Below are 15017 nucleotides of genomic sequence, written 5' to 3' on the forward strand. Positions count from 1 at the left end.
CAGTAGATAAAGAAAATATACCTTATATCTAGAAGACATATCTAGAAAAGATAAAGATTGACAAGTCTAAAACACTACATCTCAATGTGAGAACTTTTTAATGATAAGTGGTTATCAAATAGCAATTCACCACTTAAGGTTAGCCAATAAATAACATCTCATTTTACGTTAGTTTTTCAAAGAAAAAGATGTTGCTATATTTTATCAGTTGGTTCTATTAGTTGAAACAACAAGCATAGGAACATGCTACAGTAATTATACGAGTTAATTGAATCTTAAAAATTCAACTTCCCTGGAAGATCAGAGTATTCAATCAGGAAGAACTCTAGTTAATTCGCGTATCAATGTCTGCTGTATGATTCTGTTTACAGAATAATCCACTTATGTGAGAGTTGAGAAAACAGTTCTTGCAAGAAGAAGGGGTTTTCTCATCACATGTTGGTCAGGCAGAGCATGACAAACTAGAACATTTGCCTGACTCCCTGTCTTGGTCCCCTCTGGCATCACCACCGCACCAAGCTACCTCTTCTAGGAGGATAAATATGATTGTATGCATGATCATAAAGGTCAATTTATGAAAAATATTAAACAAATCTCTCTGACATGAATAAAAATGTTAACTTGTGGAAAAGAAAATGCTATCGTTCAATGAGAGTCAATATGACCTTAATGACCACAAAAGATTTTAGTTCAAATAGTTTGAACTCATATAATGGTAACCAAATACCTCATTACTGAATTTCTAATTCCCCATGCTGTTCATTAAAATTTACCTTTACCTGTGCACTTTAAAGTTTCCCTGTGCACAGACACACAGATACATTATGAATACATCTAAACAAGCCTACATAACAATCTTACGGTATTCAAATAGTCAGTATATGAATGCTAAAATTTAGTTCTAAGAACCACCACTGAGAAGAGTGAAAAGCAGACTGAGGAGACAGTAGGGCACATTGACTAACAGTCCAGGTTATAATACCAAATTCAACCGGATTCATTCCTCAGCCACTACTTTTTAACTATTACCTTGGGCAAGTTAACTCCTTAAGCACTGATTTCCTCAGCTGTAGAGCAGAGCTAATGATCCGTACTTCTTATGATTAAATAAGGTACTGGACACAAACTTGTCAATAAACGTTATTACGAATAGTCTTAAAACTAAATATTTTCTGGGAATAAGCATATTTCCAATTAAACAATATTGTCTCCTCCCAGATTACAGTCAATTTATAGAAACATATGACATTCTTTTGCTATTTATAAAAGGCATTATTCATTTTAAGATATATGCTATTAACACATACATAAAATGGCACATGCCTATTATGCGTGCACACGTGTGAGTGCACACACACACACTCATAACTGGAATCAATTTCTTTTTAAACCACAGAATTGAAAGAATAACCATTTTGGTTTCATTCACAAAATATGCATTAATGTGGCCCAGCTCTGTAATTTTGTGAGCTATTCTCATTTGAAGCTTTTGTCATGAAATTTAAATGCCTTTCCTTCTCAAATGAGCTTCCCACAGATGTCTTGTAAAAAGCCTCAAGATCTGACTTTTGCTAGTGATGTGATTGATTTTAAAAATTATGCTTCTGATTTTAGGTTAGCCTAATTTCTTGACCTGCTCTTTTCACTAAGATTTTAAGAAAGTGTTTTAAAAATAGTAACCAGAGGGCTTAGGAATGGACCTAAGCTCTGAGGAGTTAGCGGGAGGTCCCATAACGTTAGCTTTATCACTGGTATGTAACTTTGTCCTATAAGACTCTCTAATAGATATATTAGAAAGTTAAGGTTTTGTTCAAGGAAGACTACATTATTCTGCTAAATAGGAGATTAATTTGATGAAAAAATTCATATCAACCAGCTTGACTGAAAGGGTTACCAGTTAGACGAAACAGTAAGTTTGGCGGTGTTTGGATGAAGTCGCAGTTTAAACCAGAGTTTTCAGTTTAGTGTTTTATTAAAAATGCAGATTGTTGAACCCTACCTTGACCCAGAATTTCTTAGAGGAGTTCTTCAGAAGTTACAATTTTGGGATCTCACAGTGAAGCTTGAGAACCTCTGGCTGAGACCATACAAAATTACTTGAGCATGAAGTAGCATGTCGTGGGACAGCAGAGAAAAGCTTTGGATTAATATTAGAAGCCCAGATGTTTGTCTGGATTCTGCCTCTTACTGGTGCTTTGGTCTTGTATAATCATTTCATATCTACCCTTTAGGATTATTGTAGGAAGCCGATGTGATGGTGCACATGAATGCACTTTTTAATCTGTACATCGTCATTCAAATGTAAGATAGCATTATCCTTATGGTTATGGTCAATACAAAGTCTTTAAATAATAATCCATCTGACCTAATAGAGTTGTTCCTTTTCCCATATAATGTTAAACATTAATAAAAAATAATCTAGGGCTAGTCCCAGTGGCCCAGAAATTAAATTTGGCATGCTCCACTTTGGTGACCAGGATTTGGTTCCTGGGTGTGGACCTACACTGCTTGTCTGTTGGTGGCCATGCTGTGGTGGTGGCTCATGTACAAAGTAGAGGAAGATGAACACAGATGTTAGCTCAGGGTGAATCTTCCTTAGCAAGAAGAAGAAGAATGGCAACAGATGCTAGCAGGGTGAATCTTCCTCAACAACAACAACAACAAAAATAATAATAATAAAGATGACAAAACAAAAAATGCTTTATAGAATGCGATTGGGGTGGAAACGAAGTTAGTAGTGGCCAGCATCTCAGGTCTGAGTTGTACCTGGACTGATTTGAGCAAATGCTAGATGTGTTCTGAAGCAAAGTGTGGTCCAACGAGGACAATGGCAAGGTGGTACATGTACAGAGGAATTAAATTGCATTGAGAGCAGATGGAAAATGAGTGCCTATGCCTGAGTCAACCTAATCAAGATCTAGAAGCCATAAAGACAGCAAGTCGAACATAAATCAAGCATGAAGCACCACAGCTGGAGCAGTAGGCTGAGCCCTGGAGTGTACAAAAGAACACGAGACCATCTTTTTTTCTTTTATACTTAGCTAGGGCAAGACCTCTTTAGGGCACTGAGTCCATTTCTTGGCCTCCTCATTAATAGCACTTGTTAAAAGTAAAATCTGAAGACAAGCACAAGTGTAGGAAAGTTTCTGAAAAGTATAACTTTTGATCAGAAGACTAAAGGCTGAAGAAGAGAAAACAAAGAAACTCTCCTCTGAATATTTTCTTGTTACTACAGGGTTAGCCTGAAATAATGTCAGTGTGTTAACTCAGTCACTTAGGTTGTCAATCAGTTCCAAGAAAGGGGTCATTCCCATCACCCTCCATACCTCCTGAAGTATTGTGAGCCCTCTGACCATTCATTCATTCAACAGATATTTTTGAAGTACATACTCTTTAATGTGCCAGACCCTGTGTTAGGTAGATACTGAAGGTACAAGAAAAAGCAAGGCAGGCATGGTTTGTGTTCTCAGGAAGCTGTGGCTTGCCTGTCCTGTGCAGCATGTGCCTACTGTAGATCGTTAGCAAAAACGGCCACAGTTACTCCCCTCTCTATATCCATATCCCTTTGCAATGTGACAGCAACACCTCCCATCAACAGATAGAGACTGTTTTTCCACCTCTTGAATCTAGAACCCATGACCACCATGAGAATAAGCCTGGGTCAACATGATGGAAGATGAAGATCCACGTGGAACTAACTATTCTTGCTGAGTTCATCCTAGATCAGTTGGCTGATAGCCACTCAGGCGGCTGCTGCGGACCCCAGTGTGAGCCCAGGGAAGACTGGAAGAATTGCCTAGTCCAGTCCAGCCTAGCCCAAATTACTGATCTATAGAATCTCAAACTAAATAAATGGCTGCTTTAAGACACTAAATTTTGGAATGATTTGTTATGTAGTCAAAACTGACTGAGTAGCCCTTAACTTTGTAAATATGGCTCACAGTTCATTTTGGGCACAGAATTTTCTCATATGGCTTATCAAATTACCTTGACAACTGCCAACTCTCCACTTCACTTTGCGATGTATGGACACAGTCTCAGTGTACAGTTGTCAGAACACAGACACCCTGGGGAGATTTGATATTGGATCTGTGATCTGCGGAATATGAAGTTGACTAATGTGCTTGAGATGTGACATATATAGTATAATACACTTCTTGGAGAAAATGCAAGTATATCAGCAGCATATAAACATCTACAACAGTACAAACTTCAAACAAGCAGTTTAAAAGTTAGTGTAAATCCAACTAGCTTTGTTTCCTAACATGATTGCTTATGATGCAAAAAAAAAAACAAAACGCTGTTTGTCAGACACTGAATTTGTACAACTAATCAACTCTGTCCTACAGACACGGCCATAAAGTCTCTGATTTTTCCTTCAAAGAATTTTATTATTTTGATATATTATTGAAACTACCACCAAAGGCTGATGTATCATTCCGGATGTCTGTGTTGAACTGCCTTGATTCTAATGATGACACATCAGAGGAGATTAGTGAACTGGACCTTTGATTTATCTTAATTTTCAAACATGTCAGAGTGTCTTTTCCTCTTTTCCTGGCAGCCACTCTTTTCTGTCCAGCTCTCCCAGCTGGGCATTTTGGGAAAGCAGCCAATTCCAGGGCTAATGTGTTTCTGCTGTTATCTGACACTGGTGCTGCTTCATAGAGGCAGCAATGAAGATAAGCCCTAATTGGATGTATTTTTAAAGCAAACCTTTTAGTTACTTAGAGCAGAGCTTCCCCAATTAGCTTCCTTTCTCCTCTCTCTGGCTGTGCAAGAACCACACTAATGTGAAATGCTGGATTTGGAAGGGAGTCAAGGGCAGTGTCGGGGCAACTAAAGGACAATCAGAATGAACTCTGGAGAAACACTCCACTGGACAGGCTGGGAGCTGTATTTCCAGAAAGGCAAGGCAAGTGATGGGTGTTGAGAGGATCAGACATGACAAGAGGCCCCAGCAGTGGTCCAGGGTACACTACCAACTGTCCCACCCTGAAGCACGTGAAAGGAGAGGGAAGGAATATACAGGCACTGAAAGAGAAAGAATCACTACTTCATAATGGCCATCATTGTGCCCCAATGGAGATATATTGCTTCAATGAAAAATATTTTAACCTTAGTTCAGGACTGTCAGTTTTAAGTTACATTCTTTAATATATTATCCTCAGGTTGGAGAAAATCTATTTAAATCCCTACCTTCTTTAAGACACTTGCCAGATTTTGATAGTGATTGAGTAAGAAAGCTGCTTAGCAAAAGGAGCAGGTTTAGAGGGCTTGATATTGAAAAAAAAATAGAGAAAAGAAGCAGGGTAGAAAAACATTTTTTTCTGGCTTTTATTTCTGAAATGGAATTATAAGTGAGACATAATAAGTTAATAATTTCCCTTTGGTTGGAAGTAGGTCTGCCATCATTACCTCCTACTCCCTAGGGGGTGTGAGTTCCTGCATTCATTTTAGTGTTATTTAATAGCAGGGGTATGAGGATAAACGCCCCCTTTGGCAGATCCATCCAGACTGTATTACATTAGTCCTGTGGTCAATTAGAAGGGGTGAGCCTGGGCTGGGCTGGGTTGCGGTAGTGGGGGTAAGAGGAGAGAGTGAGGTGGGGCGTGGTGAAGAGAAAGCAGAGAGGAAGCAGCTGCACTCCACTGAACCAGGCTCTCCATCTGGCTCCTCGACTTGACTTCCTACCCATTTTTATGGAGGCATCTGTCCCCACAGACCTGCCCCCGACACTAGGAACTTCATCTCAGGTTCTGACTCAAGGATTTACTTCACAGGAAGTTAGAATTTGAGTTCAGTGTTATAAGGTTACACAGGTTGTGATTTTTGCATGCAGGCACTATTTGAAAATTTACTTACTGAAATTAATATTAACATGTGGAATGTTTGACTTACTTTATAGGTCAGTTTCCAAATTTTGCAAACCAGTGACCTAACAAGATAATATTAACTTGGAGACATATTTTTCTCTTTCCTCTCTTTTGATTTCTCACGGGATTATAGTACTGTGTGTAAATCCTGAATATTCCCCTATCTGTGCAGGCCCCCATATGTACTCCTCTGCACGTAGGAATAAATTTTCCAACAGATAGTCCCTCTTCACGATAATAACCCAGACTGGTAAGATGACTGTTGTGAAACTAATTTAGTTCTAATGATTAAGTAATATGTTTGGTGTTTGCTTTAGAGTTCCGGGATAAAAATTTACAAACAGTGACTTAACAAGGTTTAGGTCGGCCGTTTTTTTTTTTTTTTTTTCCTTTTCTCCTTTGCTGTGACACTGATTTGCTGGGAACATCTTGTACACATAACCACAGTGGACAAAGTGGCTCTTGAAAAGTGGCAGGGATATTGGAGTGCTATGCATAAAATACATAACATTGCTGGGGAAATATGAAGAATTCTAGATCAAGATCACTTCCAGAATGTGCTAGAGTCATGAATTTTGCATAGAAGAAAAGACTCTGAAGACAGTTATTTTTAGCAGCTTTACAGTTTCTAGGTGGCTCATCTAAATGAATAGGTACAAATACATAGAGCTCAGTTTAGGTAACGAAGCTCCTCTCCAACACAATGATCACAATTTGCTCCCCCCTCCTTCCATCCTCATGCTGAACCTCAATCCCCTAGTAATTGAACTCCTTCTAATGGATTAAAATCTTGGGTGCGTGCAAAGTTCTATAATTTTTATGTCATCCCCAGTAGATATACCCAATTTTAGAAGCTGCGTACCTGATGGTTAGTCCTATCCACTGTATTGGCCGTGGAGGGGTGGTCTCTAGTGTTCTGACGAACTCGAGTGGAGTTTTGCTGCTCAATGGTGGAGGAAGTTGGGATACAGAACTCTCTGAAGCATCGTTTGAAGTTTTCATCCAGAAATGCATAAAGGACTGGGTTCAGGCAGCTGTTTGTGTAACCTAGAGCAATGCAGAAGTGCCAAGAGACGGTCTGGAAAGTAGTTTCTGGGATTGTAATCAAGGCTTTAATGATGACATAAATGTGAATGGGAGTCCAGCAGACAATGAACACAGCCACAACCACAAGCACCATCCTGGTGATTCTTCTCAGGTTTCTGTCTTTTTCTTTGGAGCCAGAGAGCATACGGACACTCTTGAGGCGTAAGATCATCAGTCCATAACACACCGTAATGATGAGGACTGGCATGATGAAGGCGAAGATGAAAACACAGATTTTCAGCAGGTTTTCCCAGTACCATGTTGGGTGAGAGAATGTTAGTGTACAGTCTATGGAACCTAGAAGAAAAGAATTATAAGGAAGAATTAGCAGCATTCAGTATTATTGAGTATTAATATTACCATTTTGCTTTAATGTACAGCCTTGAGGAGAGATAACTTAAGGCCATTACTACACAAGGCAGTAAGGGAAGATTTAAAAAAATTGTGAGAGAAACACATTTTCTTGTTGATTTTCAGGAAGAGTTATTTTTAATCTTTTTTCTAAATATCTCATTTTGTTGTCTGCTTCAATTATATTAAGCTTTCATTCAGTCAACAATTATGGACCTATCATCATTAGCTAGATCCTCTATGGGACTATGTTGATATCAAAACATATAATCACTGTCCAAAATCTATAGAAGTTTTTCTCTGATGGATGTTTTCACTCCACTTTTTGATAGGTAGTTCATCATCCTGATATGAGGTCTAAAAAGACAAATTTGTCATGTAGGCAGTCAGTTGAAATTTTAAAACAAGCCTCTAACTTAATGTTATTTGGGTTTAAGCTCTAATTACTCTTGGAAGAGCTATATTCTTATTTCCCTATCATTTTGAAAAAGTAAATGCAGAGAAATCAGGAACCAATAGATTGCATTCTGTATAAAATGTTTAGTGGGCTTAAAATTATAGGTAAAATTCCTATTTCGAAATATTTAAAGGCATTTTGCTGGAAAGAATCGTTAAAATTACAATTTGACTAAGACATTGGACCACTCCATGAATTCTACTTGGCTCATGACTTCACCAACATATTGATCTAAAAACTCTCCTCCCTCAGGCCTGCAACATTACTCACCATGCCTGTATTTTGTTGTTGCCATAAACATTACAGGCAGACCAATGGCTGAAGAGAGGATCCAGTTGCAGACGTTGACGATTTTGGCATTGCGGGGAGTACGGAAATCCAGGGCCTTGACGGGATGGCAGACTGCAATGTAGCGATCAACACTCATAGTACAGAGGGTGAATATGCTGGTGAACATATTATAATAATCTATGGAGATCACGATCTTGCAGAGGATGGTTCCAAATGGCCATGTTCCCATTAGGTAATTAACACTCTGGAATGGCAGGGTGCTGGTTGCTAAGGCATCTGCCAGAGCAAGATTGAAAATATAGATGTTGGTGGCAGTCTTCATTTTGGTGTATCTAGGAGATGAAGAAAGAGCAGTGGCAGAGTCAGAAAAAGACACTGATGTGAAATACAGATAAGCTTCCAATAATAAAAAAAAAAATGCAAGGATTAGTGGAAAGCATTTGAGATTAAGTATGGAAGAATTTTTTCTAGTACTAGATTGGCTATTTATAACCATGTGCCTATGGAGTAAATATATAATTTCCCTACCTGTCTGTGTTCTTATCTGTAAAATGATTATAATAATAGCTGCCATACTGATGTACTGTTCGTTTGGTATTTTTTAGTGTGCCAGGAACTGTGATAGGTGTAAAAGACACGGGGAGCTCTCAGTCAAGTATCCAGGCACTGGATAATAATTCACTTTAATTCTAAACACATAAGAGAAAAGTTTCAGATATGTGGCTAAAATTATGGAACAACATAATAGTGCAAGAGTGTATATATAATGCATGTATGCGCATATATACATATGTACATATACACAAATGCAGGCTATTATGGGCACATAGAGATGAGGCAAAGGCAATAGAAGGGGTAAGATAAGGAAAGAAGGAAGGCATCCTGGAAGTCCAGAAGCAAAAGTTTAATCTGACGGTTAGTAGGTGTAGCTCGGTCCAGGCAGAGAAAGAACCCACAGGCTTAGAGTTGAAATGGCATGAAGCGCATGTTTGGCACTGCTTAAGGGTGACAATGAATCTGATCAAGGAGGAATATGGAGGCCAGTTCATGGAGAGACTTGTATGCCTTGGTAAAAATATTAGACTTTATCCAATCTGTGATGGGAAAGTTAGGTTGTTTTGTTTTTATTATATAATAGCTCCATTGAGGCAGATAATTAAACTGTGCAGTTTGATAAGTTTTGACATGTGCACACCCTTGTGAAACCATCAGCATAATCAAGATCAGGGACTGGCAAACTACGGCCTGCAAACTCAGTTGGGCTGCTGCTTGTTTTTGTAAACAGGTTTTATTGGAACTTATTCACACGCATTTAATTACTTCTTATCTATGACTGTTTTGATGATGCAATGGCAGAGTTGAATAGTTGCTACAGAGACTGTATAACTTGCAAAGCCTAAAATATTTACTATCTGGCCCTTTACAGCAAAAAAAAAAGCACCAAATCATCATCAAGGTAAATGAACATTTCAATCACCCCCAAAAGTTTCCTTGTGTAGCTCTATAATCTTTCCATTTTGCCCATCCCTGTCTTGACCCCCATCCCCACTCTTCCCTAGGCTATCACTCAATCTTGATCTGTTTTCTGTCATTATAAATTAGTTTACGTTTTCTAGAATTTTATGTAAATAGAATCATTCAGTATATATTCTTTCTTTCTAGTTTCTTTCACTCAGATAATTATTTTGAGATTTATCCATGTTGTTGCATGTGTCAATAATTCATTCTTTTTCATTGCCAAATGGTATTCCATTGCTTGGATATGCCATAACTTGTTTATCCATTCGTCTATTAATGAGAATTGAGCTGCATCTAGTTTGGCGATATTACCAATTAGCTGTTATGAACATTCATGCACAAGTCTTTCCATGGACATATGTTTTTCTTTTTCTTGTGTAAGTATCTAGGAGTGTTATATATCTTCAAAGCCACAGAAATTAGAACTACTAAGTAGAAGAAATAAGCAGACACACTGACAAGAGTAATAAATTGTATCTGATGGTAGAAGAGTATCTTGCAAATATATTGTCAAATTGTCCAATATATTCGACATTCCACATCTATTTACCCCGATGTTAGTAACAGTACCTCAGTTTCACTCCGGGGACCCACCCATTTCCCACTCTCAGTCCATGTGTTTCTGTGGGCTCCATTACCAGTTCAGGGCATAAAGATGTAAAGCAATTGGGGCCACCATGGATGTTCAGCAGTGGTCTCACATTTCAACTAGAGCAAATGATATTTTGAGGGGACTTCTGGGAAAAGAGTATACTATTTTTCCCACAGGACCCAAACCCGAGAGGATGTAAAGTACACAGTTTCTGGAAGAGCTTGTCTGAAAACGGACCTAACCCTGAGGATATGGATTCAACAGAGTGAGAGAGAAACCCATACCTGACACCGGATCTTTTTTGGACTTTTTTTTTACCTGGTACAATAAATTCTCTTTAAGCTTCAGCTTGTGTTGTTTTTCAGTCACACGAAATTAGGACTCTAACTCATTCAGCCCAAGATGGCTGTTGGTAGGAGGAGATGTTTATAGACTCCTTTGTTTAGGACCTTAATTCAGTGTTCCAGGAAAGTTTGTTTGGTTTCAGTAAGCACCAGGAAGCTGAAGTTATAAAGGAGGATTTCATTAACCTCCTCAGGGTCAATAGGCTCGAACTGTTTCTCGAGCTCTAAAATTCTGACACTCGATCTAGCCTGCTATCATTTCAGAAGTGGCATTACTGCCAGAACGGCTCCTCATTTTCAGATTTGGGGGCTTTTGATTCGCTTTAATGGTTTTACTTCCTTAAAGAATTTTAAAGGGAAAAGGTAGAGAAAGCCATTTAACTTGAGGAGATAAACCAATTTGATTTTAGTGAGGACCTTAAACATGGCAAACATAAAAAGATAATTCAGACAGGATCCTCCAAACAACAAAAACTAAGAAATGAAAACAAAATTAAAATTGTGAAATATTTTTTTTTTTGAGGAAGATTAGCCCTGAGCTAATATCCCCTGTCAATCCTCCTCTTTTTGCTGAGGAAGACTGGCCTTGAGCTAACATCTATGTCCATCTTCCTCTATTTTATATGTGGGACGCCTGCCACAGCATGGCTTCGTAAGTGGTGTATAGGTCCACACCCAGGATTCAAACCAGCAAACCTGGGCCACCAAAGCAGAGCATGTGGACTTAACCACTGCGCCACAGGGCTGCCCCCCAAAATTGTAAGACTTTAGAATTACTGACCATAATGTTCAAGAAGTTTTAAAATTTTTGATGCTATTTATAAGCAGAAATTTCTCTCTCAAAGCAGAAGAAACACCCCCATTGCTAGCTACACCACTGATGATAGACCTGCATGATCTCAAGGCACGCCCAGCTGTGTTAGTCACTTTACCACCCAGCAGACCCTCCATCTCACATCTTAGCTTTAATAGGCTGTTTTATGTTAAATAATCAGGTTCTTTACTGTCAGTAAACTTTAACCTTTTCTTCAGGCTCATCTTAGTACTGGGTACCTATTGATGTATGTCTACTTCAGTTTTAAAAGAATCATTTTCTCCCCCAGAATGAGAATGAGCTCCCCCTGAGCTAACATCCATGCCCATCTTCCTCTACTTTATATGTGGGACACCTGCCACAGCATGGCTTGACAAGCCGTGTGCCCGTCCTCAACCATGATCAGAAATGGTGAACCCTGGGCTGCTGAAGCGGAACGTGTGAGCTTAACCGCCGCACCACCGGGTCAGCCCCAGAAGGAATTTCTTAAATATGTGAAAGAGAATTATACAAGACTAAAGGTTTGGGAATTCCAACTGCCTCCAGCATATCTCCGAACACTTTAATCTACAGGGACCATCTGATCAGAAAAGGGCTCATGCAGTCCAGCAAACATGAGCTTCTCCTTCTTTTCTGTTCTGATGTGGTGGTATGAATGTTGACCCACAAAAGTTCACAAGAACGATCAGGGTTGCACTACAAGTTATAGGAGTGTGCAAACCAGAGTTAGCAAACGGGCCAAAGAGGTCAGCTGAAGGAGGGATTATCTTTGCTATTCAGTTCACCTGAGTGGGTCTGAGTAGAACTCCTGGATATTAACACGCAATCCTTTTTCCATCCCTTCTACCTGTTACTTCTTACTGTGCCATTAATGAGTTTAGTAGTAAAGAGGGGAAAGTGAAAGGAGAGGGATGTGGAGCATGTCCTTAGAGGGTCTCATCTAGACTCACAGGGCCTTCCTGACATTGACCTGTCCTACTGTGCCCACTGAATTGGGGCTTTTCCTTTAGGCAGTGTCCCAAGCTACTTTTCCTTTCTAATTATCCCATTGAAATTGTCCTAGTATGTATTTCTTTAAATTGTTCTAGGTGATTGAGTAGCTTATTTGCTATACGAATCCAAATAAATTACCTTGCAATTATTAGTTTTTTAAATGATATCTTCTCAGGACCTTCAATGCTTGATCCATCAGAGTGATTTTATGGAGCTTCCAGGTGCTGTGCTGCGGAAGAAGCGTATGAAGCCCATTCCAGCGGCAGCTCATCTATTCTCCTGATAGAACTTTTATTTGTAAATGTCCTTCCTCTTTTTCATGGTTATAAAATATTTCCTATTCATCTTTAGACCCATTCTTCACGCCATTTCCCAACTGTTACTACTTACCAAAACATCATTGATTTTAACCAACTTGTGCTAAATGAAGCTACGCTGAATAAATTACTCTTGCTTTGCGAACCTTTTGTTGTTGTTGTTTTAATTTGCTTTTGAGTTATTCTTGAATTGAGATGACCCTATCTCTGTCCAGAAATAAAACTGACCAAGGAAGATTGAAAGAAGGAAGAACCCATTCTAGAATCCAGCTTGTCTGTTTTATACTACATCATGCAGTTCACATCTCCTGTTTTAGGAGCTCACAATAGAGCCAATGGAATGTACGGAAGATTTTTACTTCTTTTTGGGCTTATTTTCTGCCTTTTGATGTTTTTACCAAATGGAGTTTTTCTCCCTTTTGCTAATATCAGTGAAAAAGAAAGACACCAAATTCAGTAAGAATTCGACGAGCCCCTTTTATTTGTTTGGCACTGTGCTTGCAAAGATACCTTTCTAGAATCTGTTATGACTTTTATGTCCACTTACCCTCACATTAAAAAATCCACATTTTTAAAGGAGAAAAGAAACTCCCTAGAGTGTCATCCTTAAATAGCAATGATTTCTTGGATAAATCCAACAAAATAAATGTACTTATATACTTCAGGTTATTACTTAGATGAAGAAAATGGTCATATGAGTGAGGACCTACCTGCATTTCTCCTTTATTATCCATTCCATTCTGATATCTCAGGCAAGCATGTGTGTGCGTGTGTGTGTGTGTGTGTGTGTGTGTGTGAGAGAGAGAGAGAGAGACAGACAGAGACAGAGAGACAGAGAGAGACAGAGAGAGACTGAAAACAACAGAAACCAAAATCAAAACCAGTGATACACTCTCTTCAGCTATTAACACAGAAAAAGGCCGTATATTAATTTGTTATTTTCTGTTATGTTCTCCACTAGCTTAGTGAAAGAGGGGACAGGACATGTCTCACTTAGCCATAAAATGTTTAAAACATTTCAATAACATTTATTTCACAGTGGTTTTGTGTGGTCAATGAGCAAATCTCCAGTGAGCTTATACTAGCAAATGGAGAGAGTATTAACCTCGGACCTCTGAGCCCCACAGACAGACAAGTGACTGTGGCTTGCTGGTTTCTCTCAAAACAGAAGACAGAGACCTACAAGAAATTAAACAGAGGCCCTTCTTCCAGAGGTCAATTGTCTCTTTCCATCTGTGTTACCAGAGCGTAATGATCATCAGTCTTTCTGGTTGAGTGTTGCTCTCTCTTTATCCATACCCACTTCATTTTTTTGTTCTCTATATTCCTATTTTCTTCCTCCTCCATGTCCTATTAATGGCAGTTCACGATAAAAATCTCTTTCCGATGGAACAAGGGAAAAATCTGATCCCTTGAAGCATTGAGAGCACTTTATAAATAGAAAATGTGAAACGAATAATTGATCATATTTTTCATCTTTGCATTTGGTGCTGAGAAAAATCAGAATAAAATGTGTGTCTTCTCTTAATTGCATAGAATTCTAATGGCATATGAATCTAATACAATTCTATTCTACAAACTCTTTTGCTAATCTCATCATTTCATTCTTTTTTGGCTTCCTATTTGCCTCTTTTCTTCTTTATTTCTCTTATTTTACTGTATGAATGTTTATAAGGCTCTCCAAATCCTCTTTTTGAAATTGGACACTGAGGCAGAGAATGAAGAGAGAATACGGCCACACGTCAATGCTCACTCCTCTGGGCAAAACAAAGGAAACGAGAGAGACACTCTTCCGTGGCGGTCAAGAGACTGCTTAACCATATTTTGAATTATGCTTTTTAGAAATGCTTATTTCCTGATTTATTTGATTTCTGAAAATTTTACTTCAGGACATGACTAGCATTTATCTCATCAGAAGTGCGTAAGAAAAAAACCATGTTTTGCTTCCTTGATTCCATGATAAATAATATTTGTGCATTAATATTTATGCACTATAGAAAAATACCACTATGCTAAATCCTCTGATGTCTATAAACCATTATAATTGGATTAAATATTCTTATCTGTGACTTTAGACTTTTGTTTGCAGATATAAAGATTATTCATCTCTTTAGGCCAAATGACTTCAAAAACAGCATCAGAACACTTACCTCAGGAGCTTGGGCTTTTTGCTTCATAGATAACAATGTTTTGCTTTTATTCTAAAGGCCTGGTTTTTAGAATTTAGAAATACTTTAGCTTTCAAATTTGAGAATTCTAAGAGAAAAGGAAATTTCTTCTATTTTAGGATCCAAGAGTTCTGTACGTAAAAAATGATCAAGTGCGCATTACCACTAACGTCAAATGATGGTGTATCCCTAGATATTTCTTTAATACTG

The 15017-nt window shown here is 38.4% G+C and overlaps 1 protein-coding gene across 1 annotated transcript in view; it reads right to left on the reverse strand.

Annotated features, from left to right (window-relative positions):
• OPRM1 (opioid receptor mu 1) overlaps positions 1–15017 on the reverse strand; it is a 57665-nt gene that overhangs the window by 12610 nt on the left and 30038 nt on the right. Inside the window, exons 2-3 of the mRNA XM_014828870.3 lie at positions 8041–8393; positions 6739–7259 (exon numbers count right to left, since the gene is read on the reverse strand). Of these exons, the coding sequence (XP_014684356.2) occupies positions 6739–7259; positions 8041–8393 (874 nt within the window). The remainder of the gene's footprint in view (positions 1–6738; positions 7260–8040; positions 8394–15017) is intronic.

Source organism: Equus asinus, chromosome 1 (genome assembly GCF_041296235.1).
Source record: "Equus asinus isolate D_3611 breed Donkey chromosome 1, EquAss-T2T_v2, whole genome shotgun sequence".
Classification (NCBI taxonomy): domain Eukaryota; kingdom Metazoa; phylum Chordata; class Mammalia; order Perissodactyla; family Equidae; genus Equus; species Equus asinus.